The 26,902-nt window shown below is 44.4% G+C and overlaps 2 protein-coding genes across 3 annotated transcripts in view; one reads left to right on the plus strand and one right to left on the minus strand.

Moving 5' to 3' along the window:
- The window catches only part of tulp4a (TUB like protein 4a), a 115,919-nt gene extending 109,212 nt beyond the window's left edge, over window positions 1–6,707 (minus strand). Inside the window, exon 1 of the mRNA XM_070891019.1 lies at window positions 6,629–6,707. Coding sequence (XP_070747120.1) covers window positions 6,629–6,707 — 79 coding nt within the window. The remainder of the gene's footprint in view (window positions 1–6,628) is intronic.
- Window positions 6,341–26,902, plus strand: part of LOC139273299 (zinc finger protein 501-like) — a 32,248-nt gene continuing 11,686 nt past the window's right edge. The window contains exon 1 of one of the 2 annotated variants that reach the window (XM_070890035.1): window positions 6,341–6,468. The gene's annotated coding sequence lies outside the window, so the exon portion shown is untranslated. Of the gene's footprint in view, window positions 6,469–6,490; window positions 6,569–26,902 lie in introns of those variants that run through there. The other variant, XM_070890036.1, reaches the window with a different exon arrangement.

Raw genomic sequence — 26,902 nt, forward strand, 5'->3', positions numbered from 1 at the left:
ACATTGAGTTACATGTACTTATGTATTTATATAATTTGATTTGTAACAGTCATGAGTGACTATCATCAGATGTGAGGTCTTTCACTTTTACCGGGAATGTTTTACTCAAAGCCTGCGGTCACGGTGTATGCATGTCTTTAGGTAAAGAATGATAATAATCATAATAATCATGATTACATTGGTTATGTGTTGTATCAGTCTCTGTGACAGTACCTAGCAATGATATCATGCAATGATCTCATGCCATGTCATCCTGTCACCTTTTACAGAAGAAGCTGTCAACGATGAGGTCCGTGCAGAGGCGAACGGGTTGGGGGGGGCACCAGTCCCCAGCGACATCACTGAGATGGAGGAGCGGGTGCTCGCACTCGTGGGGAAGCACACCTGGACGCATCTGCAGACCCTGAAGTGATGCCACGTGAGTAAAGCTTACACCATTGCATGATGTGAAGTCAATACATGCCACACCCACTCATATCCGAACAATCATATATGATAGCTGATTTCTAAAATTGTCCTAGAAATAATGCTGGCCTAATGAAAATCATTGCAATGCAAATGTGTTGATGGTTGTGAAATGTGATGTCTGCGATGATTTTGAGTGCACTGGTGCTTTTGTCATGCATATGCTGTGTGTAGCGCTGGACTCATCTTGTCACCCTAGCACCCCCTTCTCCTCTAATAACCTCATTTGTGTTTTGCAGCTCAGCCAGCAACGAGTCTCAAGGCAAGGCCACAGAGGCCAGAGGTGGGGGCGCGGGGCCCGACTCTCCGGACGATCCAACATCTGGTGCTGAGGAGCTCCAAATCTCACCGTCAATCTGCTGAGTCTATTATCCATGAATGAGAGCACGGATTTCGAGGAACCTGCATCGCCACGCTCCAGAAGCCATTCCACCCCAAGGCCATCTAGTGGTCGTCCGGTCATTCTCGCCTCTACTCTCGAGGTACCGGCCCCGAGCACCTTGCCACAGGGCACTCCATTTGTCCCCAGGACAGCGCCGACCCTGCGGAGGTCTCGTGGATGCGGCAGGTCTGTTCCACGAGCGCCACATGACAGCGGAGAGATGATACAGTTGGCCAGGACTGTAGACATTGGTGACCAGCTCATCGAAGCTTTGGGGGGCATATCCCGACAACTGGCCACCATGACCAAGTACATTCCGCGGATGGCGGAGGCCCTGGATTGCGATAGCCAAGAACAACTTGCTCTCTTGCCTTCTTATTCTTTGACTTTTTAAATTTCCGCTCATCTGAATCCTCCCTGCCACTAATTAGTTTAAAGCCCTCTCTACAGCCCTTGTTATTTGATTCGCCAGGACCCTAGTCCCAGAACGGTCTAAGTGGAGCCCGTCCAAACGGAACAGCTCCCTCTTACCCCAGTACTGGTGCCAGTGTCCCACAAACCAAAACCCATTTCTCCCACACCAGTCTTTGAGCCATGAGTTTAACTCTCTGATTTTATTTACCTTGTGCAAATTTGCTCGTGGCTCAGGTAGTAATCCAGAGATTTTTATCATTGTGGTTCTGCTTTATAATTTAGACCCTAGCTGCTCATACTCCCTCAGCAGAACCTCTTTCTTTGTACTCTCTATGTCGTTGGTACCTACGACAAGCAGGAGATCCTGAACCCTCCCTGCCACTAATTAGTTTAAAGCCCCCTCTACAGCCCTCGTTATTTGATTGGCCAGGACCCTAGTCCCAGCACGGTCTAAGTGGAGTCCGTCCAAACAGAACAGCTCCCTCTTACCCCAGTACTGGTGCCAGTGTCCCACGAACCAAAACCCAGCAATTATGTTCCCTTAAAAAAAATGGGTGGGGCTAACAAATCTTGAGCTCCCTGGATGTCAAGGGATATACAAGGTACGATAAAGAAAAAAAAGGGAACCTTATGACAGATACCGGGAACTCAACACTGCAGAAACTCTCGAGGAGTCTAAGAACTGCAGGGGTGCAATTAAAAAAGATATCAGGAAAGCAAAGAGAGAGCATGAAAGAGTGTTGGCAAGTAAAATCAGGGAAAACCAAAGATGTTTTATAAATACATTAAGAGCAAGAGGGTAACTGGAGAAAGAGTGGGGCCTATTAGAGACCATAAAGGAAATCTGTGTGTGGAAGCAGAAGACGTGGATAAGATTCCTAACGAATACTGTGCGTCCATTTTCACAAAAGAGAGGGGTGATGCAGACTTTGTAATGAGGGAGGAGGAGAGTGAAATATTAGACGAGATAAACATAGTGAAAGAGGAAGTATTAAGGGGCTTAGCAGCTTTGAAAGTGGATAAATCCCCAGGCCTGGATGAAATGTATCCCTGGCTGTTAAGAGAAGCAAAAGAAGAAATAGCAGAGGTTCTAACCATCATTTTCCAAACTTCTCTGCTTGCAGTTGTGATGCCAGAGGACTGGAGGACTGCTAATGTGGTACCTTTGTTTAAAAAGGGAGAAAGGGATAGACTGAGTAATTACAGGCCAGTCGGCCTAACCTCGGTGGTGGGAAAATTATTGGAAAAAATCCTGAGGCACAGGATAAATCTTAATTTGGAAAGACATGGATTAATAAAGGACTGTCAGCATAGATTTGTCAAGGGAAGGTCGTGTCTGACTAACTTGATTACATTTTTCAAGGAGGTAACCAAGGGGGTCAATGAGGGTAGTGCATTTGATGTAGTGTATATGGATTTTAGCAAAGCTTTTGATAAGGTCCCACATGGCAGAATGGTCATGAAGGTTAAAGCCCATGAGATCCAGGGCAAAGTGGTAAGTTGGATCCAAAATTGGCTCAGAGGTAGGAAGCAAAGGGTAATGGTTGATGGGTGTTTTTGTGACTGGAAGGATGTTTTCAGTGGGGTTCTGCAGGGCTCAGTACTGGCACCCTTGCTTTTTGTGGTATATATCAATGACTTGGACTTAAATATTGGGGGTATGAATAAGAAGTTTGCAGATGACACTAAAATAGGTTGATAATGAAGGTCTGCAGGAAGATATTAATTTACTGGTCAGGTGGACAGAACAGTGGCAAATGGAATTCAATCCAGATAAAAGTGTGAGGTAATGCATTTGGGGAGGGATGACCAGGCAAGGGAATACACATTAAATGGTATGACACTGAAAAGTATAGAGGAACAAAGGGACAGAGTGATATCAAGAAATGGCTGAACACATTGGATACAGCAAAGGCTATGGGCTCCGACAACATATCCGGCTGTTGTGTTGAAGACCTGTGCTCCAGAACTAGCCGCACCTCTAGCCAAGCTGTTCCAGTACAGCTACAACACTGGCATTTACCCGACAATGTGGAAAACTGCCCAGGTATGTCCTGTCCACAAAAAGCAGGACAAATCCAATCCAGCCAATTACCGCCCCATTAGTCGACTCTCAATCATCAGCAAAGTGATGGAAGGTGTTGTCAATAGTGTTATCAAGCGGCACTTACCAATAACTTCCTCACCGATGCCCAGTTTGGGTTCCGCCAGGACCACTCGGCTCCAAACCTCATTACAGCCTTGGCCCAAACATGGACAAAAGAGCTGAATTCCAGAGGTGAGGTGAGAGTGACTGCCCTCGACATCAAGGCAGCATTTGACTGAGTGTGGCATCAAGGAGCCCGAGTAAAAGTGAAGTCAATGGGAATCAGGGGGAAACTCTCCACTGGCTGGAGTCATACCTCGCACAAAGGAAGATGATTGTGGAGGAGGTCAATCATCACAGCCCCAGGTCATCGCTGCAGGAGTTCCTCAGGACAGTGTCCTCGGCCCAACCATCTTCAGTTGCTTCATCAATGACCTTCCTTCCATCATAAGGTCAGAAGTGGGGATGTTCACTGATGACTCTACAGTGTTCAGTGCCATCCGCAACTCCTCAGATAATGGAGCAGTCCATGAACAGCATACAGCAAGACCTGGACAACATTCAGGTTTGGGCTGATCCAATGGCAAGTAACACTTGCACCAGACAAGTGCCAGGCAATGACTATCTCCAACAAATGAGAGTCTAACCATCACCCCTTAACATTCAATGGCATTACCATCACCGAATCCCCTACCATCAACATTCTGGGGGTCCCCATTGACTAGAAACTTAACTGGACCAACCACATAAATACTGTGGTAACAAGAGCAGGTCAGAGGCTAGGTATTCTGCAGCAAGTGTCTCACCTCCTGACTCCTCAATGCCTTTCCACCATCTACAAGGCACAAGTCAGGAGTGTGATGGAATACTCTCCACTTGCCTGGATGAGTGCAGCTCTCACAACACTCAAGGAGCTCGACACCATCCAGGATAAAGCAGCCCACTTGACTGGCACCCCTTCCACCATTTTAAATATCAACTCCCTCCGCTATCGGCGTACCGTGGTTGCAGTGTGTACAATCTACAAGATGCACTGCAGTAACTCACCAAGGCTTCTTCGACAGCATCTCCCAAACCCGTGACCTCTACCACCTAGAAGGACAAAGGCAGCAGGCACATGGGAACATCACCACCTCTACGTTCCCCTCCAAGTCACACACCATCCTGTTTTGGAAGCATATCACCGTCCCTTCATCGTCGCTGAGTCAAAATCTTGGAACTCCCTCCCTAACAGCACTGTGGGAGTACCTTCACCACACAGACTGCAGCGGTTCAAGGTGATTCACCACCATCTTCTCAAGGGCAATTAGGGATGGGCAATAAATGCTGGCCTTGCCAGTGATGCCCACATCCCATGAACAAATAAAAAAAGGTCCACCGATCCTTGAAGGTAGCAGGCCAGGTCGATAAGGTGGTTAAGAAGGCATATGGAATACTTGCCTTTATAAGTCGAGGCAAGAGCCTCGAATACAAGAGCGAGGAGTGAGGAGGTTATGCTTGAACCATATAAAACACTGGTTAGGTCGCAGCTGGAGTATTGTGTGCAGTTCTGATCACCACATTACAGGAAATATGTGATTGCACTGAAAAGGGTGCAGAGGAGATTTACAAGAATGTTGCCTGGACTGGAGAATTTTGGGCTATGAGGGAAGATTGTACAGAGTATTGGCTACAACTGTACATGGTATTGGTGAGGCATACAGTTTTGGTCTCCGTATTTAAGGAAGGATATACTTGCATTGGAGGCTGAACAGAGAAGGTTCATTAGGTTGATTCTGGTGATGAGGGGGTTGACTTATGAAAATAGGTTCAGTAGATTAGGCCTATACATATTGGAGTTCAGAAGAATGAGAGGTGATCTTATTGAAACTTATAAGATAATGAGGGGGCTTGACAAGGTTGATGCAGAGAGGGGAAACTAAAACTAGGGGACATAGTCTCAGAATAAGGAGCCACCCATTTAAAACTGAGATGAGAAGAAATTTCTTCTGAGGGTTGTAATCTATGGAATTCTCTTCCACAGAGAGCTGTAGAGGCTGGGACATTGAATATATTTAAGGCGGAGATAGACAGATTTTTGAGCGATAAAGGAGAAAAGGGTTATCGGGAGCGGGCAGGGAAGTGGAGCTGAGTCCATGATCAGATCAGCCATGATTTTATTCAATGGCGGAGCAGGCTCGAGGGGCCGAATGGCCTACTCCTGATCCTATTTCTTATGTTCTTAAGCTGGATGTTTTCTTTGGAACAGAGGAGGCTAAGGGGAGACCTGATTGAGGTGTATAAAATTATGAGGGGCCTGGATAGAGTGGATAGGAAGGACTTGTTTCCCTTACCAGAGGGGTCAACAACCAGGGGGCATAGATTTAAAGTAATTTGGGGGGAGTTTTAAAGGAGATATGAGGGGAAATTTTATCACGCAGATTGTGGTGGGGATCTGGAATTCACTGCCTGAAGGGGTGTGGGAGGCAGAAGCCCTCACCACATTTAAAAAGTACTTGGATGTGCACTTGAAGTGCCATAACCTACAGGGCTACAGAACAAGAGCTGGAAAGTGAGATTAGGCTGGATTGCTCTTGGTCGGCACGGACACGATGGGCCGAAATGGCTTCCTTCCTTGCTGTAAAGTTCTATGATTCTATGATAATCCAAAAGCTCTACAACAGTGGCTACACTCCAAAAGTATTTCATTGCCTGTAAAGCGCTTTGCGACATCTGGTGGTCATGAAAGGCGCTATACAAATGCAAGTCTTTCGCTGCCCTAGTCTCTCTCCCGCCTTGTATTTTTTTTCTCTCTCTTTCAGAAGTCCTACGAAACTGTTCGTGTTGAGCTGTTTTAGGCCAAAGTCCTGGCCATGACCCCAGAAGCCCCTCCTTGGCAGCAGCTCCAGGAGCAAAATGAGCGCCTCGCAAACCAGCGCGCCTGCGCGGCCAGAGACCGGGCGCGCAAGCGCGGCGGAGGAGCATTGCCAGCGCGCGCGTGCGCAGACGGGAGCCAGCGCGGGTTGATAACCGGCCGTGTCAGTGTGGGCCTTGCCCGCCGACAGCTCGTAGCCCTGTCCGCCCGCTCATAGGGGGCGGAGAGATCCGGGGACTCGGCACTGCGGGAGAAGGCCCGCTACAGGTCAGTGCTCCAATTGCCCGTGCCCGGGAGGGGTGGGAGAGTGAGGAGGCGACCAATGTGTCCATTGATTGTGGCGATCTGAGAGCTGGCCGTGTGTGAGGTGAGGGGGGCGGAATTTGTCTCAACATCGACTCAAAAACACACAAAGTAAAGAGTTTACGTGCTCGGTGGTTTCCGGCTGGCGGTGGGCTTTGATTCACAGTGTCTGAGCTGCTCTTCGGTGGGGCGGCCGCCGCCATGATCTCCCACATTCCTGGTGCTGTGAGTACAGCCCGAGCCCGTGCCTGGGAGGCCGGGGCTCACCGTCTCACACCGAGCTACTCGGGGGCCTTGCCCGGGGCTTACTCACCGAGGTACTGGGCGTTCGGGTCCGCTCCCTGCCCGGGGCTCGCTGTCTCACACACACCGAGGTACTCTGGGCCCTGCCCGGGGCTCGCTGTCTCACACACACCGAGGTACTCTGGGCCCTGCCCGGGGCTCGCCGTCTCACACACACCGAGGTACTCTGGGCCCTGCCCGGGGGGCTCACCGCCTCACACACACCGAGGTACTCTGGGGCCAAGGCCCGCTTCCTGCCCCGGGGCGCCTCTCTCTCACCGAGCTACTCGGAGGCCGGGGCCGGCCGCTCGCGCTCAGGTTCTGCCTCCCCCGGGGCTGTTGGCGAGAGTCTCCGAGGAGACTTTGCACCGAGGCTGGGCCTGCAGCGCACACACACAGTGACTGGGCTGGACCCGGGGGAGAAAGGCGCGGCTGGGCCTCCGAGTTCGTGCTGCTGGGGGCTTGGGTAGAAAGGCCTCGGGTGTATTGTTGGTGGAGCCCGGGAGGGACCTGGAGCTCGGGGCCGGGATCCGCGGTACCTAACTTACCTTTTTTTTAAACTTACCGTTGGTTTTTCCAGAGCAGGCTGCCTCAGGCTCAAAATATAGTTGCAGCAGGGATCGAAGCCGGTGTTGGGCTATTTACACATTGCAAAAAATAAGGGGCCGAAGGCCTGTTTCAGACGTGGGTAAAGGACGGCTGCTTGTTTGTCCTCTACCAAGATGGCGCGGGTAAAGGACGGCTCTTGTTTGTCCTTTACCAAGATGGCCCTGCCAAAGGATGGCTCTTTCGTCCTCTACCAAAATGGCGTCCAGTGCCGCCTGCACCAGAAGTGAACACAATGACACCCTTCGCGCCCAATAACTGGCCGTTACATAGAACCTTACAGCGCAGATGGAGGCTATTTTGGCCCATCGTGTCCACGCCGGCCAGCGAGTCACACGGCCCTCAGTCAGGAGCCCTGAAGGTTGCATATAAACCTATGAACGATGACGGAAAGGTAAAGAGCAACCAGTCCGCCCCACACAACTGCAACACCTCTTGCACTGAAACATTCTACATTCTGCCCAACCGGAGCCATGTGATCTCCTGGGTGAGGCAAAAAACAGATTAAAAACCCAGGCCAGATGTTGGAGGAGGAGGGGAGGGGGAAATCTGGGAAAATTCCCCTCCAACCCAGCCAGGCGATCAAAGCAAGTCCAGGAGATCACCCTGGCTGTATTTGATTCCCTGCAGTAGTTACCATCGTATCTGCACATCCAAGCACCTTTTTAAATGTAGTAAGGGTTTCTGCATCCACCACCCTTCCAGGCAGAGAGTTTCACACCCCCACAATCCTCTGCCTGAAGAAGCCTCCCGTCAAATCCCCTCTGAGCCTTCCACCAACCACATTAAACTTATACCCCCTCCTAATAGACCCCTCCACCAATGGAAATTGGCCTTTGCTATCCACTATATCCAGGCCCCTCAAAATTTTGTACACCTCAATGAGGTCTCCTCTCGGCCTCCTCTGTTACAATGAGAACAAATCCAGCCTATCCAATCTGTCCTCATAGCTAAGATTCTCCATTCCAGGCAGAATCCTAGTAAATCTCTGCACCCTCTGGTGCAATCACATCCTTTCTATAATATGGCGACCAGAACTGCACGCAGTACTCCAGCTGTGGCCTAACCTGCGTGTTATACAATTTAAGCATAACCTCCCTGTTCTTGTATGCTATGCCTTGGCCAAAAAAGACAAGTATTCCGTATGCCTTCTTAACCACCTTATCCACCTGGCCTGCTACTTTTGGGGATCTGTGGACAAGCACTCCAAGGTCCCTTTGTTCATCTACACTATTAAGTGGCCTACTGCTTAATGTGTATACCCTTATTAGCCCGAAGTGCATTACCTCATTTCTCCAAATTAAATTCCATTTGCCACTGCTCTGCCCACCTGACCAGTAGATTGATATCCTCCTGCAGTCCATGACTTTCCTCTTCATTATCAACCACACAGCCAGTTTTAGTATCGTCTGCAAACATTTTAATCATATTCCCTATATTCAAATCTAAATCACTGATGTATACCACAAAAAGCAAGGGACCCAGTACTGAGCCCTGCGGAACCCCACTGGAAACATCCTTCCAGTCACAAACATCCATCAACCATTACCCTTTGCTTCCTACCTCTAAGCCAATTTTGGATCCAACTAGCCACTTTGCCCTGGATCCCATGGGCTTTAACCTTCGTGACCAGTCTACCATGTGGGACCTCATCCAAAATCTTTGCTAAAGTCCATATACACCACATCGTACGCACAACCCTCATTGACCCTCTTGGTTACCTCACAAAATTCAATCAGGTTAGTCAAACATGATCTTCCCTGAACAAATCTGTGCTGACTGTCCCTAATAAATCCTTGCCTTTCTAAATGTAGATTTATCCTGTCTTTCAGGATTTTTCCAATAATTTTCCACCACTGAGCTTAGGCTGACAGGCCTGTAATTACTCGGCCTATCCCTTTCTCCCTTCTTAAACAAGGGTACCACATTAGCAGTCCTCCAATCCTCCAGCACCACATGCCCAAATTCGAAGAGGAATGTGTGTCAAGGCCTCTGCTATTTCCTCTTTTACTTCGCTCAACAGCCTGGGATGCATTTCATCCGGGCCTGGGAACTTAACTACTTTCAAAGCTGCTAAACCCCTTAATACTTCCCTTCTATATTTATTTCATCCAGAATTTCACACTCCTCCTAGATAGCAGTATCTGCATTGCCCCTTTCCTTTGTGAAAACAGATGCAAAGTATTCATTAAGAACCATACCAACATCTTCTGCCTCTACACAAAGATTACCCTCATGGCCTCGAATAGGCCCTACCCTTTCCTTAGTTACCCTCTTGCTTTTAATATATTTACAGGGCTGAATTTCTAGCCACATATTCTAAAATATTGAAAAAAATACAAGCACAATTATCTTTATCTATCCCTAAGTGTTTGAGTTCTCAAAATATTAAATCTTAGGTATTTAAGAAACAAATTGTCAAATATATATTGAAAATACACCACTCAAGTACTGAAAAATAAAAATATGTAAGCTGTTAAAACATGATCCACCCCATCTCTGTGACAGCCTTCATCCATCCACACTCAACACCCCATGTCAGAAAGATGCACCATTCCAGACTCAACCCCCACAACCTTGCATTGTTAACCTTGAGACTGTTGCACTTTGCCAATTGCCTAACTGAGACTTAAATACATATATTTTTGCCCAAGGTCTTTGGTAAAAATATAAGTTTATTAATTGGAGTGATGAGTCAGAATTATTGACTCATCCATAAAGAGAGGTTGTGAGTTATCTAGTGCAGCATCTCTCTCTCGCTCTCTCTTGTCTGTTTATTTAAGTAATAATTTTCAGCTGTCAGGAATGGGGCGGACATAATGTGCCATTTAAATACAAAGTAAACTGTCTGAGGCATTAGTTAGAAGCCTTGCAAACCAATATTGCGGGAGATCCCTGCTGACGAGGAGGTTAAATAAAGGAGATTACAAAGGTATGAGGGCAGAGTTGACTAAAGTGGACTGGGTAAATAGATTAAAGTGTCGGACGGTTGATGAACAGTGGCATATATTTAAGGATATATTTCACAACTCAAGAAAAATATATTCCAGTGAGGAGGAAAAGGTGTAAGAGAAAAGATAGCCATCCGGGCTAACTAAAGAAATAAAGGACGGTATCCAATTAAAAGCAAGGGCACACAAAGTGGCCAAAACTAGTGGGAGGACAGAAGATTGGGAAGCTTTTAAAAGCCAGCAAAGAATGATTCAAAAAATGATTTAAGAAAGGGAAGATAGACTATAAAAGTAAACTAGCACGAAATATTAAAAGATAGCAAAAGTTTCTATAGGTATATAAAAAGGAAGAGTGGCTAAAGTTAATGTTGGGCCCTTGGAGGACGAGACTGGGGAATTAGTAATGAGGAACGTGGAGATGGCAGAAACTCTGAACAAGTATTTTCTATCAGTCTTTATGGTAGAGGACAGTAACAATATCCCAACAGTGGATAGTCTAGGGGCTATAGGCGGGGAGGAACTTAACACAATCACAATCACTAAGGAGGTGATACTCAGTAAGATAATGGGACTAAAGGTGACTAAATCCCCATGACCTGATGGCTTGCATTCTAGGGTCTTAAGAGAAGTAGTGGCAGGGATAGTGGAAGCATTGGTTGTAATTTACCAAAATTCCCTGGATTCTGGGGAGGTCCCAGCAGATTGGAAAACTGCAAATATAACGACCTTATTTAAAAAGCAGGAAACTATAGACCAATTAGCCGAACATCTGTTGTTGGGAAAATGTTGGAATCCATTATTAAAGCTGTAGTAGCAGGACATTTGGAAAAACATATTTCAGTCAGGCAGAGTCAGCATGGATTTATGAAAGGGAAGTCATGCATGACCAATTTGCTGGAATTCTTTGAGGATTTAAAGAACAGTGGAACCAGTGGATGTGGTGTATTTGGACTTCCAGAAGGCATTTGACAAGGTGCCGCATAAAAGGTTACTGCACAAGATAAAAGTTCACGGGGTTGGAGGTAATATATTAGCATGGATAGAGGATTGGCTAACTAACAGAAAACAGTCGGGATAAATGGTTCATTCTCTGGCAATCAGTAACTAGTGAGGTACCGCAGGGTTCAGTGCTGGAACCCCAACTATTTACAATCTATATTAACGACTTGGAAGAAGGGACTGATTGTAACGTAGCCAAGTTTGCTGACGATACAAAGATGGGAGGAAAAGCAACGTGTGAGGAGGACACAAAACCTGCAAAAGGACATAGATAGGCTAAGTGGGTGAGAGTTTGGCAGATGAGTATAATGTTGCAAAGTGTGAGGTTATGCACTTTGGCAGAAAAAAAATCAAAGAGCAAGTTATTATTTGAATGGAGAAAACTTGCAAAGTGCTGCAGTACAGCAGGACCTGGGGGTCCTGGTGCATGAAACACAAAAGGTTAATATGCAGGTACAGCAAGTGATCAGGAAGGCCAATGGAATCTTGTGCCTTTATTACAAAGAGAATAGAGTATAAAAGCAGGGAAAACTTGCTACAGTTATACAGGGTATTGGTGAGGCCACACCTGGAATACGGTGTGCAGTTTTGCTTTCCATATTTAAGAAAGGATATACTTGCTTTGGAGGCAGTTCAGAGAAGGTTCACTAGGTTAATTCCAGAGATGAGGGGGTTGACTTATGAGGAAAGGTTGAGTAGGTTGGGCTGCTACTCATTGGAATTCAGGAGACTGAGAGGTGATCTTATTGAAACATGTAAGATTGAGGAGGCTTGACAAGGTGGATGCAGAGAGGATGTTTCCACTGATAGGGGAGACAAGAACTAGGGTAGGGGGCATAGTCTTGGGATAAGAGGCCGCACATTTAAAACTGCAATGAGGAGGAGGAATTTCTTGAGGGTTGTAAATCTGTCGAACTCTCTGCCTCAGAGCCGTGGAAGCTGGATCATTGAATAAATTTAAGGCAGAGATAGACAGTTTCTTAACCGATAAGGAGTTATGGGAAGCGGGCAGGGAAGTGGATCTGAGGCCACGATTGTATTAAGTGGTGGAGCAGTCTCGAGGGGCCGTATGGCCTACTCCTGCTCCTATTATGTTCTTATGAGGTTCTGGGCACCGTTTTACATTACATTTTACCAGGAGTAAGTAAAACACAATTTCTTCAATAAAATGTTAACTTTTTTTTATTGTGAATTAGTAGCAACTTATGAAAAGTATTGCCAATTAAGCTCAGCACATCTTATCCACTTAAACAATGTTAATTATGTCCATTCTCCTATTGGTGCTACATTCAAAATAGTAACCAATGTGCAATAAAAACTGTAGAATCATAGAAACTTACAACACAGATGGAGACCATTCGGCCCATCACATCCCTGTTGGTAGAAAAAGACCTACCCAACCAAATCCCACCTTCCAGTGCTAGTTCTGTAGCCCAGTAGGTCACATTTACGTGCACATCCAAGTGCTTTTTAAATGTGGTTCCAGATCCCCACCACCCTCTGGGTGAATTTCTCCCCCTCCCCCCCGCCAATCTCTCCTCTAATCCTTCTGCCAACTACTTTAAATCTATGCCCCCTGATTATTGACAAAAGCAAGGGAGCGAATACTGTCTGAGCCCTGCGGAACCCCACTGGAAACAGCCTTCCAGTCGCAAAAACAGCTGTCAACCATTACCTTTTGCTTCTTGCCACTGAGCCAATTTTGGATCCAATTTGCTGCTCTCCCTTGGATCCCATGGGTTTTTGCCATTTTGATCAGTCTGCCATGTGGGACCTAAAATCCTAAATTAAATAGTATTATTTGAACTCTGAGTGGGCAATTTTCCCTGTCAATTAATGGCTGAAAAATTGTAGGCAGCAGCACAAACTCTTAGATTTGGCCCTATCGGGTTTCCATAGCTAAACCCATGCATCCTATGAACAAAACGTAACCTATTTCATGAAATACAAGATGGCAAGGTTTGAATATCCATTGAAAATAATAGGCGATGGCCCCATGTGGTCCTGATCTCCTTGAGCTTACAGAAAAATACCAGGCTCACAGACTGCAGCTCAGACTAAATTAATAATCTATATTTTTAAAATAATATTGTACAGATGTAAATATAGATCAGTAAATTAGATAGCAATATGTTGCTTATTTTTCACAGGCATATTAACCTGTTCTCAATCCAACATAAATCACTTCAAGATTTTCTATCTGAGGGTAACAGTCATACATGGACTTCAACGCAACACATGGAGCTAAATGATTGAATCACGTGAAATACAGCAGCAGTCATAGTTATTTGCAGCTTCTGCTACCAGTGTGTCCTTCTGATTTTGAAGATTAATTGAACTTGCACTGGCAGCAGACGGCCGTATTCTGTTAATGAGCATCAACACTTAACATCTACTTTATTCAGAACACGTTAATGCTGATGTATTGCATGCCTGCCCAATCATAAAAACATGATGGCTGGGATTTTTCTCTGGCAGAACCCTGCCGCAACATCAGTAGGGGTTGCAGGAATTACATAAGAACATACATAAGAAATAGGAGCAGGAGTAGGCCACCTGACCCCTCGAGCCTGCTCTGCCATTCAATAAGATCATGGCTGATCTGATCATGGACTCAGCTCCTGCTCCCCATAACTCTTTATTCCCTTATTGCTCAAAAATCTGTCTATCTCTGCCTTAAATATATTTAAAGACCTAGCCTCCACACCTCTCTGGGGCAGATAATTCCACAGATTTACAACCTTCTGAGAAGAAATTCCTCCCCATCTCAGTTTTAAATGAATGGCCCCTTATTCTGAAGCTATGTCTCCTAGTTTTAGTTTCCCCTATGAGTGGAAATATCCTCTCTGCATCCACCTTGTCGAACCCCCTCATTATTTTGTATGTTTCGATAAGATCACCTCATTCTCTGAACTCCAATGAGTATAGGCTTAACCTAGCTTCATAAGTCAACCCTCCTCATCTCTGGAATCAACCTAGTGAACCTTCTTTGAACAGCCTCCAAAGCAAATATATTCTTCCTTTTAAATACGGAGACCAAAACTGTACGCAGTATTCTAGGTGTGGCCTCACCAATACCCTGTACAGTTGTAGCAGGACTTCTCTGCTTTTATACCCTATCCCCCTTGTAATAAAGGCCAACATTCCATTTGCCTTCCTGATTACTTGCTGTACCTGCATATGCACTTTTTGTGTTTCATGCACTTTTTGTGTTTCATGCACAAGGACCCCCAGGCCCCTCTGTACTGCAGCACTTTGCAATTTTCTCCATATAAATTATAATTTGCTTTTTGCTTTTCCTCCTGACCCTGAAGCTTTAGGATGCTTGAAGATGGTCTTTACTTCATTAAATATTTAGCAGTAAAAAGCACCCCACTGCTCCTGCTATTTAACTAACTTCTCACAATCCATGAGTCAAAGGCTGCATACGATATAATGAATGGTCTTACTCACCATGGTCACAGTTACAACTCTGATTGCTTGGCATCAATCACGCACTAAAATCGAGGATGATACTCCCAAAACTGAAACACAGGAACAATAGTCAATCAACTAACAGTTCATGTAGAACTTTGAAAAAGTAATTACAGAATGCGAAAACCACATGTAATACTGAGTTACCAGTGATGCATAGATACGTTGAATTATAAAGCCGTTCTATTGGAGGGATAAAAACAATAAAAGTAATCCTTCAATGTTGGGTAGTGTGGCACAGCTGCAGCTAGTAGAATGTGAGATATTCTAGCAATGCCTGAAGTATTTAAAGTTTTGCAGAAGTATAATAGACATTGTACAGGAAGCCAATGCATATTCACTATATTGGTGGGTGTTGAATCTGCATTGAAGAAATGCTTGGCATCTGGTAATGCAACTTAATAGCCATCTATCCTGGCAGAGCACCACTCAACAGGCTGCTGCTGTCAGGATGGGCTGATTGCTTCAAGCAGGCCAGAAGCGTGCAGTGGACACAATAAGAGGCATCGAGACGGGACTGGAAGTAAAGTGAAATGATTGACGCCGAGTGAGAAACAGAAGAGTATTGTATACTCTGGTTGCCTCTCTCCCACATGCAATAACCCCATGCTGTACCTCGGGGCCCAGCTATGAATTGGACTTTAGATCCACATTGCACCATGGAATAGCTGATGGCAATTAACAGAATAATTTCTCCATTCATTACCTGAGACAGATATGAATATAGCAGTCCGGCAACAGGATTGCTCATTTTGATATAAAGAGAATAACCTAATTACAGGATTACCTTTGTTCTCGCTCAAAGAACTACAACTGCTGTCCATGTTGAATGCCAGCGTAAAGCTAAAATAAAACTACCCTTAAGTGACTTAAAACTGCTCAGTGTTTATATGATTTTCTATTCTGGTGGATCTGTTGTGCATTTCAAATTGAACACTGATTTCTGATGGTGTATATCTTACAAGCTTTTACAAAAACAAGTACTTATGTAATTTTCTATATTCTGCCTTCTGCTTTTGGTATACGGACACTTTGGATACCTGGCTGACACTTCCTGTGGCTGTGATATTTACATTTGCGCAGACACTTGATCCCCTCCAAGTCACACACCATCCTGACTTGGAAATATATTGTCGTTCTTTCATCGTCACTGGGTCAAAATCCTGGAACTCCCTCCCCAACAGCACTGTGGGAGTACCTTCACCACACAGACTGCAGCGGTTCAAGAAGGTGGATCACCAACTCCTCGGGGGCAATTAGTGATGGGCAATAAATGCTGGCCTTGCCCACAACGTTCCCATCCTGTGAATGAAAAATTTTTTTTTTATAACACGGAAGCTCAGCAATTGTGGACTTAAGCTGGGTTCTTCCTACTAGAGATTAGTCAGGCCCTTAGTTTTAATTTTAAAATGTTAAAACTACGTCAGTTTGTTTGTTTTAAGTCTCTGCTTGATTTGATTGATTGGAGCACATGCACTCATGCGTCAGTACCGTACTGTTGATGTCTTTTGAATGAGACATTAAACTAAGGCCCTGTCTGCCTGGTGCAGGTGGGCATTAAAGATTTGAAGAGCGGGGTGTTCTCCTGATGCATGGCTAACATTTCTCCCTCAACCAATACCACAAATTTTTGGTCTCCTTATCTGAGGAAGGACATACTTGCCTGAGAGGCAGTGCAACAAAGGTTTGCTAGATTGATCCCTGGGATGAAAGGGTTGTCCTATGATGAGAGAGGGAGTAGATTAGCCCTATACTCTCTGGGGTTTAGTAGAATGTGACGTGATCTCATTGAAACGTATAAGATTCTGAGGGGGATTGAGAGGTTGTTTCCCCCTGGCTGGAAAGTCTAGAACTCAGTCACAGTCTCAGGATAACGGGTCAGCCTAATAAGACAGATGAGGAAGAATTTCTTCACTGAGGATGGTGAATCTTTGCAATTCTCTATCCCAAAGGGCTGTGGATAAGGAGAAGGCAATAGATCAGGGTAGCACTGGGGGAAATGAAAACCAGAGCATGACAGGAAGGGACAGAATGTATAAGCATAAAGATGAATCAGAAAGTGGGGTCAAAGCAGGAATAATGGTTTTAAAACACATTTAAAAACTCTTATCTGAATGCGTGTAGCATTCATAACAAAATAGATGCGTTGACGGCACAAATAGATACAAATGGTTATGATCTGATAGTGATTACAGAGATATGGTTGAAGGTGACCAGGACTGGGAACTAAATATTCAGAGGTATTTGACAATTCGGAAGGACAGACAAAGGAAAATGAGGTGGGGTAGCACTGTTAATAAAGGATGAGATCAGTGCATTAGTGAGAAGTGATATTGGCTCAGAAGATAAAGATGTTGAATCAGTTTGGATGGAGATAAGGAATAATAAGGGGAAAAAGTCAATGGTGGGTGTAGTCTATAGGCCCCCTAATAGTAGCTACACTGTTGGACGGAGAATAAACCTAGAAATAATGGAAGCTTGTAATAAAGGAACGGCAATAATCATGGGACGGTTGATGAGCAGTGGCAGACATTTAAGGAGATATTTCATAACTCACAACAAAAATATATCCCAATGAGAAGGAAAGACTGTGAAGGGATAACCTTCATATTGGACAAAGCAAATTGACCAGGGTAGCCTTGAGGAAGAGTTCATGGAGTGTATCCGGGATAGTTTCCTTGAACAGTACATTGCGGAACCAACCAGGGAGCAGGCTATCTTGGATCTGTGTAATGAGACAGGATTAATAAATGATCTCGTAGTAAAGGATCCTCTAGGAATGAGTGACCATAACACGTTTGAATTTAAAATTCAGTTGGAGGGTGAGAAAGTTGGTTCTCAAACCAGGGTCCTAAACTTAAATAAAGGCGACTGCAAAGGTATGAGGGCAGAGTTGGCTAAAGTGGAGTGGGAAAATAGACTAAAGTGTGGGACAGTTGATGGCAGACATTTAAGGAGATATTTCATAACTCGCAACAAAAATGTATTCTGATGAGAAGGAAAGACTAAGAAAAGGGATAATCATCCGTGGCAAACTAATGAAATAAGGGATGGTATCAAATTGAAAACAAGGGCATACAATGTGGCCAAGACCAGGGGATTGGGAAACTTTTTTAAAGCCAGCAAAGAATGACTAAATAAAATGAGGCAAGATAGATTATGAAAGTAAACTAGCACGAAATATAAAAAGTGAGTTTCTACAGGTACATTAAAAATGAAGAGTGGCCAAAGTAAATGTTCATCCCCTAGAGGATGAGACTGGGGAATTAATAATGAAGAACCAGGAAATGGCAGACATTGAACAAATATTTTGTTTCGGTCTTCACCTGTGGTAAAACATTATAAACATCCCAATAGTGGATTAATCAAGGGGCTATAGTATAGGGAGGAACTTAATACAATCACTATCGCTAATGAAGTAGTACTCTGTAAAATAATGGGACTAAAGGCAGACAAGTCCCCTGGACCTGATGGCTTACATCCTAGGATCTTGAGTGGTGGCTGCAGAGATAGTGGATGCATTGGTTGCAATCCATCAAATTCCCTGGATTGTGGGGCGATCCCAGCGGATTGGTAAATCGCAAATGTAACGACCCTATTTTAAAAAAGGAGGCAGACAGAAAGCAGGAAACTATAGACCAGTTAGCCTAACATCTGTCCTTGGGAAAATGCTGGAGTCGGTTAAGGAAGCGGTAGTGGAACATTTGGGAAAGCATAATTGAATCAAGCAGAATTAGCATGATTTTATGAAAGGGAAGTCATGTTTGACAAATTTGTTGGAGTTTTTTCAGGATGTAACGAGCAGGGTGGATAAAGGGGAACCGGTGGATGTGCTGTATTTGGATTTCCAGAAGGCATTAAATAAGGTGCCGCATAAACGGTTACTGCACAAGATAAAAGTTCATGGGGTTGGGGGTAATATATTACCATGGGTAGAGGATTGGCTAACTGAAAACAGAGAGTCGGGATAAATGCGTCATTTTCCAGTTGGCAAACAGTAACTAGTGGGGTGCCGCAGGAATCGGTGCTGGGTCCTCAACTATTTACAATCAATATTAATGACTTGGATGAAAGAACTGAGTGTAATGTAGCCAAGTTTGCTGATGATACAAAGATGGGTGGGAAAGCAAATTGTGAGGGGACACAATCTGCAAAGGGATATAGATAGGCTAAGTGGGCAAAAATTTGGCAGATGGGGTATAATGTGGGAAAATGTGAGGTTATCCACTTCAATAGAAAAGCAAATTATAATTCAAATGGAGAAAAATTGCAAAGTGCTGCAGTACAGAGAGACCTGGGTTCCTTGTGCATGAAACACAAAAAGTTAGTATGCAGGTACAGCAAGTAATCAGGAAGACAAATGGAATATTGGCCTTTATTGAAAGGGGGATAGAGTATAAAAGCAGAGAAGTCCTGCTATAACTATACAGGGTATTGGTGAGGCCACACCTAGAATACTGCGTACAGTTTTGGTCTCTGTATTTAAGGAAGGATATACTTGCATTGGAGGCTGTTAAGAGAAGGTTCACTAGGTTGATTCCGGATATGAGGGGGTTAACTAGATAGGTTGGGCCTATACATATTGGAGTTCAGAAGAATGAGGTGATATTATCGAAACATAAGACAAGGTGAATGCAGAAAGGATATTTCCACTGATGGGGGGGGGGGGGGGGGGGGCATAGTCTCAGAATAAGGGGCCGCCCATTTAAAACTGAGATGAGGAGGAATCTCTTCTGAGGGTTGTAAATCTGTGGAATTTTCTGCTGTGAAGGCTGGGTCATTAAATATATTTAAGGAGAAGATAAGACAGATTTTTGAGTGATGAGTGAATAAAGGGTTATGGGGAGTGGACAGGGAAGTGGAGCTGAGTCCATGATCAGATCATCCAGGATCTTATTAAATAGTGGGGGGGGCCAGGTGGCCTACTCCTGTTCCTATTTCTTATGTTCTTATAGAGCTACAGACCAAGAGCTGGAAAGTGGGATTAGGAGGCTGGATAACTCGTGGTCAGTCGGCGTGGATGTGATGGACCGAAATGGCCTCCTTCCATTCTGTAAATTTCTATGATTCTATGTTGCAACTAAGCAGCATGAACCCCAATACGCCCCACCCACCACCAGCCAAGTAATCTCCTGGAATTGGTTTAGATAGGGAATTGGTTAGGAGGTAGGATATGGAGAGTAGAGATAATGGAGATGTACTCCAGTTGTGGCCCTCCAGGATCTGTACTGGGCCTCAGCTTTTCCCTATATTTATCAATGACTTAGATGAAGGAATAGCTAGCCATATATCTAAGTTTGTCGACGAAACTGTTGGGTGGCACAGTAAATACTATAGATGGGAGCAGATTGTTTCAAAGGGACATTGATAGATTGAGTGGGCAAAACTGTAGAAGATGGAGTTCAGTGTGGGAAAGTGAGAGATCATCCACTTTGGACCCAACATAGATCGGAGTATTTTCTAACTGTCCAGAGCAAGGGGGCATAAGCTTAAAATTACATGGGATCTACGGCATAGTAACAGGCCATTCGGCCCAACCAGTCCATGCTCCACACCTCTTGTCTTTCCTCATCTAAATCTATCCGCATAACCCTTCTCCCTCACATGCTTGTCTAGCCTCTCCTTAAATGCATCTATATTATTTGTTTCAACCATTCCCTGTGGTAGTGAGTTCCACATTCTCACCACTCTTTGGGTAAAGAAGTTTCTTCTGAATTCCCTATTGGATTTCTTGGTGACTATCTTATATTGATGGCCTCTAGTTATGCTCTTCCCCACAAGTGATATATTCTGTCAATCCATTCTTTCATAATGTTAAAGATCTCCATTAGGTCTCCCCCTCAGCCTTTTTTTTTGAGAAGAGACCCAGCCTTTCCTGATATGTATACCCTTGCATTTCTGGTATCATCCTTGTAAATCCACCCTGCGCCCTCTCCAGTTCCTCTATATGCTTTTTATAATATGGCGACCAGAACTATACGCAATATTCTAACCAAGGTTCGATACAGGTTTAGTATAACTTCTCTACTTTTCAATTCTATCCCTCTAGAAATAAAGCCTAGTGCTTGGTTTGCTTTTTTATGGCCTTGCCAAACTGTGTCGTAACTTTGTGATTTGTGTATTTGTACTCCAAGATCCCTTTGTTCCTCTACCCCACCTAGACTTGCATCCTCCTAGTAATAAGTGACCTCCCTATTCTTCCTACTAAAATGTAATACCTTACATTTATCGGTGTTGAACTTCATTTACCAATTATATGCCCATTCTGCAAGTTTATTAATGTCCTCCTATAATTTGTTGCAGTCCTCCTCCGTATTGACTATCTCTCAATTTGGCGTCTTTTCTGCAAATTAAGAAATTGTTTTGGATTCCAAAGTCTTGAGCTAGGCTTTTCAGGGGTTATGTCAGAAAGCACTCTTAACACAGGGCAGTGGAAATCTGGAACTCTACATCCTTAAAAAGCTGAGGCTCAGTCAATTGAAAATTTCAAAACTGAGATTGATGTACCTTGTTGGGCAAGTGTATTAAGGGTTATGGAAACAAAGCAAACAGATGGAGTTGAGATACTGATCAGCCATGTTTTAGTTGAATGGTGGAACAGGCTCGAGGGGCTGAATGACCTACTCCTGTTCCTATGAGAGGCAAAAAAAAGTTTATTTAAAAAAAAAAACCCTAGGTCTATTCAGAGAACAAAGAATTCTGTGACATTCCCCTCTCACTTCCAACGTTGAATGGAAACAAGTTTGAGAAAATAATGATGACTGAGGTATATTATATCCAACATCCCACCTGTGTTTTGCACCTGGTTATATCCGCCTCTTCCAGGAACCTGAATGTTTGCAGTGAATCTTTATCCACTGCGCAACTGGCAACCTATTCCAAAGGTCAATGATCCTATGGGAAAAGAAAAGCCTTCTGAACCTTAACCCAGGTCTCTGGCAGAGTCAGCATGGATTTATGAAGGGGAAGTCATGTTTGACAAATTTGCTGGAATTCTTTGAAGATGTAATGAACAGGGTGGATAAAGGGGAACCAGTGGATAAGGTGGATTTGGAATTCCAGAAGGCAGTTGACAAGGTGCCACATAAAAGGTTACTGCACGATAAAAGTTCACGGGGTTGGGGGTAATATATTAGCATGGATAGAGGATTGGCTAACTAACAGAAAACAGTCGGGATAAATGGTTCATTCTCTGGTTGGCAATCAGTAACTAGTGAGGTGCCGCAGAGATCAGTGCTGGGACCCTAACTATTTACAATCTGTATTAATGACTTGGAAGAAGGGACTGAGTGTAACGTAGCCAAGTTTGCTGACTATACAAAGATGGGAGGAAAAGCAATGTGTGAGGAGGACACAATCTGCAAAAGGACATACAGGTTAAGTGAGTGGGCAAAAATTTGGCAGATGGAGTATAATGTTGGAAAGTGAGGGGTCATGCACTTTGGCAGAAAAAAAATCAAAGAGCAAGTTATTATTTAAATGGAGAAAGATTGCAAAGTGCTGCAGTACAGTGGGACCTGGGGGTATTTGTGCATGAAACACAAGGATAGTATGCAGGTACAGCAAGTGATCAGGAAGGCCAATGGAATCTTGGCCTTTATTGCAAAAGGGATGGAATATAAAAGTAGGAAGGTGTTGGTGAGGCCACACCTGGAATACTGCGTGCAGTTTTGGTTTCCATTTTTACGAAAGGATATACTTGCTTTGGAGGCAGTTCAGAGAAGGTTCACCTAGGTTGATTCTGGAAATGAGGGGCTTGACTTGAGGAAAGGTTGAGTAGGTTTGGCCTCTATTCCATTGGAATTCAGAAGAATAGAGGTGATCTTATTGAAACATATAAGATTGAGGGGGCTTAACAAGGTTGATGCAAGAATTAAAAAGTAGGACCTCAAAAGTAGTAATCTCAGGATTGCTACCAGTGCCACGTGCTAGTCAGAGTAGGAATCGCAGGATAGCTCAGATGAATACGTGGCTTGAGAAATGGTGCAGAAGGGAGGGCTTCAAATTCCTGGGACATTGGAACCGGTTCTGGGGGAGGTGGGACCAGTACAAACCGGACGGTCTGCACCTAGGCAGGACCGGAACCAATGTCCTAGGGGGGAGTGTTTGCTAGTGCTGTTGGGGAGGAGTTAAACTAATATGGCAGAGGGATGGGAACCTATGCAGGGAGACAGAGGGAAATAGAAGGGGGGCAGAAGCAAAAGAAAGAAAGGAGAATAGTAAAAGTGGAGGTCAGAGAAACTCAAAGCAAAAAGGGCCACATTACAGCAAGATTCAAAAGGGGCAAAGTGTGTTTAAAAAGACAAGCCTGAAGGCTGTGCCTCAATACGAGGAGTATTCGGAATAAGGTGGATGAATTAACTGCGCAGATAGCAGTTAACGGATACGATGTGATTGGCATCACGGAGACATGGCTCCAGGGTGACCAAGGCTGGGAACTCAACATCCAAGGGTATTCAGTATTTAGGAAGGATAGACAGAAAGGAAAAGGAGGCGGGGTGGCATTGCTGGTTAAAGAGGAAATCAATGCAATTGTAAGGAAGGACTTTAGCCTGGATGATGTGGAATCGGTATGGGTGGAGCTGCAGAATTCCAAAGGACAGAAAAAGCTAGTGCGAGTTGTGTATAGACCACCAAATAGTAGTAGTGAGGCTGGGGACAGCATCAAACAAGAAATAAGGGATGTGTGCAATAAAGGTACAGCAGTAATCATGGGCGACTTTAATCTAATCTACATATAGATTGGGCTAACCTAACTGGTAGCAATGCGGTGGAGGAGGATTTCCTGGAGTATATTAGGGATGGTTTTCTAGACCAATGTGTCGAGGAACCAACCAGGGAGCTGGCCATCCTAGACTGGGTGATGTGTAATGAGAAGGGACTAATTAGCAATCTTGTTGTGCGAGACCCTTTGGGGGAAAAAGTGTCCATAATATGGTAGAATTCCTTATTAAGATGGAGAGTGGCACAGTTAATTCGGAAACTAGGGTCCTGAACTTAAGGAAAGGTAACTTTGACGGTATGAGGTGTGAATTGGCTAGAATAGACTGGCAGAGGATACTTAAAGGGTTGATGGTGGATAAGCAATGGCAAACATTTAGAGATCACATGGATGAACTTCAGCAATTCTACATCCCTGTCTGGAGTAAAAATAAAACTGGGAAGGTGGCTCAACCATGGCTAACAAGGGAAATTAAGGATAGTGTTAAAACCAAGAAAGAGGCATATAAATTGGCTAGAAAAAGCAACAAACCTGAGGACTGGGAGAAATTTAGAATTCAACAGAGGAGAACTAAGGGTTTAATGTACGAGAGGAAGCTTGCCGGGAACATAAAAACTGACTGCAAAAGCTTCTATAAATATGTGAAGAGAAAAAGATATTAGTAAAGACAAACATAGGTCCCTTGCAGTTGGATTCAGGTGAATTTATAATGGGGAACAAAGAAATGGCAGACCAATTGAACCAATACTTTGGTTCTGTCTTCACAAAGGAAGATACAAATAACCTTCCGAATGTACTAGGGAACTGGGTCTAGTGAGAATGAGGAACTGAAAGATATCCTTCTTCTTGGGCAGGAATTTGTGTTAGGGAAATTGATGGGATTAAAGGCCGATAAATCCCCGGGTCCTGATAGTCTGCATCCCAGAGTACTTAAGGAAGAGGCCCTAGAAATAGTGGATGCATTGTTCATTTTCCAACAATCTATCGACTCTGGATCAGTTCCTATGGACTGGAGGGTAGCTAATGTAACACCACTTTTTTTTTAAAAAGTAGGGAGAGAAAGTGGGTAATTATAGACCGATTAGCCTGACATCAGTAGTGGGGAAAATGTTGGAATCCGTCATTAAGGATGAAATAGCAGCCCATTTGGAAAGCAGTGACAGGATTGGACCGAGTCAGCATGGATTTATGAAAGGGAAATCATGCTTGACGAATCTTCTGGAATTTTTTGAGGATGTAACTAGTAGAGTGGACAAGGGAGAACCAGTGGATGTGGTGTATTTGGACTTTCAAAAGGCTTTTGACAAGGTCCCGCACAAGAGATTGGTGTACAAAATCAAAACGCATGGTATTGGGGGTAATGTATTGACGTGGATAGAGAACTGGTTGGCAGATAGGAAGCAGAGAGTCGGGATAAACGGGTCCTTTTCAGAATGGCAGGCAGTTACTAGTGGGGTGCCGCAGGGCTTGGTGCTGGGACCCCAGCTCTTTACAATATACGTTAATGATTTAGATGAAGGAATAGAGTGTAATATCTCCAAGTTTGCGGATGACACTAAACTGGGTGGTGGTGTGAGCTGTGAGGAGGACGCTAAGAGGCTGCAGGGTAACTTGGACAGATTAGGTGAGTGGGCAAATACATGGCAGATGCAGTATAATGTGGATAAGTGTGAGGTTATCCATTTTGGGGGCAAAAACACGAAGGCAGAATATTATCTGAATGGCGGCAGACTAGAAAAAGGGGAGGTACAACAAGACCTGGGTGTCATGGTTCATCAGTCACAAAGTGGGCATGCAGGTACAGCAGGTGGTAAAGAAGGCAAATGGTATTTTGGCCTTCATAGCTGGGGATTTAAATATAGGAGCAGAGAGGTCTTACTGCAGTAGTACAGGGCCTTAGTGAGACCTCACCCTGGAATATTGTGTTCAGTTTTGGTTTCCTAGTTCTTGCTATTGAGGGAGTGCAGCAAAGGTTCACCAGACTGACTCCAGGGATGGCTGGGCTGTCATATGAGGAGAGACTGGATCAACTGGGCCTTTATTCACTGGCGTTCAGAAGGATGAGAGGGGATCTCATAGAAACATACAAGATTCAACGGGACTGGACAGGTTAGATGCAGGAAGAATGTTCTCGATGTTGGGGAAGTCCAGAACCAGGGGACATCGTCTTGGGGTAAGGGGTAGGCCATTTAGGACTGAGATGCGGAGAAACTTCTTCAGAGTTGTTAACCTGTGGAATTTTCTGCCGCAGAGAGTTGTTGATGCCAGTTCATTGGATATGTTCAAGAGGAAGTTAGATATGGCCCTTGCGGTTAAGGGGATCAAGGGGTATGGCGAGAAAGGAGGAAAGGGGTACTGAAGGAATGATCACCCATGATCTTATTGAATGGTGGTGCAGGCTCGAAGGGCCGAATGGCCTACTCCTACACCTATTTTCTATGTTTCTATGCAGAGGATGTTTCCACTGATGGGGGAGACTAGAACTAGAGGGCGTAATCTTAAAATAAGGTGCCACCCATTTATAACTGAGATGAGGAGAAATTTCTTCAGAGGATTGTAAATCTGTGGAATTCACTGCCTCAGAGCTGTGCAAGCTAGGACATTGAATAAATTTAAGACCGAAATAGACAGTTTCTTAAGGGATATGGGGAGCGGGTGGGGAAGTGGAGCTGAGTCCATGATCAGATCACCCATGATCTTATTGAATGGCGAAGCAGGTTCGAGGGGCTGTATGGCCTACTCATGTTCCTATTATGTTCTCCCTACCTAACATAAGTCAAATTATCTGTCCACGTGTACACAGTTCCTTCATTTCGAATAATGTAATCAAGTCTCCTTGAAGTCTATGCTTTTCTAGAGTGAAAAGACCCAGTTTCCCAGGTCTGTTGTGGCAGCTAAGGGTTTTTAAACGAGGTATTAATCTAGTGGCCCTCCTTAACCTTTTTTTACATGGCTTCCTTATCTCTCACTGTTTGAGGGGACCAGAACTGGACAAAGTATTCAAGATGGGCCTAGCCAAGGTCTTGTACAAGGACACTATGGTGCTTTTTATTTCATATTTGATTGTCCTGGCTGTACATCCTAATACTTGTTTTCATTACAGTCCCTCACCATTGGTCGTGGACCTTTAGAGACTTTTGTGTGTTATAATACCATGGTCTCTTTCACTTTCAACAGACGAGTTCAGAGCTCAGCATGGGATTACACTAAGAACATAAGAAATAGGAACAGGTGTAGGCCATAAGGCCCCTCGAGCCTGCTCTGCCATTCAATAAGATCATACAAAAGCAAAATTCTGCAGATGCTGGAATCTGAAATAAAAACAGAAAATGCTGGAATTCTCAGTGGGTCAGGCAGCATCAGT

The sequence above is a fragment of the Pristiophorus japonicus genome, chromosome 9 (genome assembly GCF_044704955.1).
Source record: "Pristiophorus japonicus isolate sPriJap1 chromosome 9, sPriJap1.hap1, whole genome shotgun sequence".
NCBI classification, from domain to species: Eukaryota; Metazoa; Chordata; class Chondrichthyes; family Pristiophoridae; genus Pristiophorus; species Pristiophorus japonicus.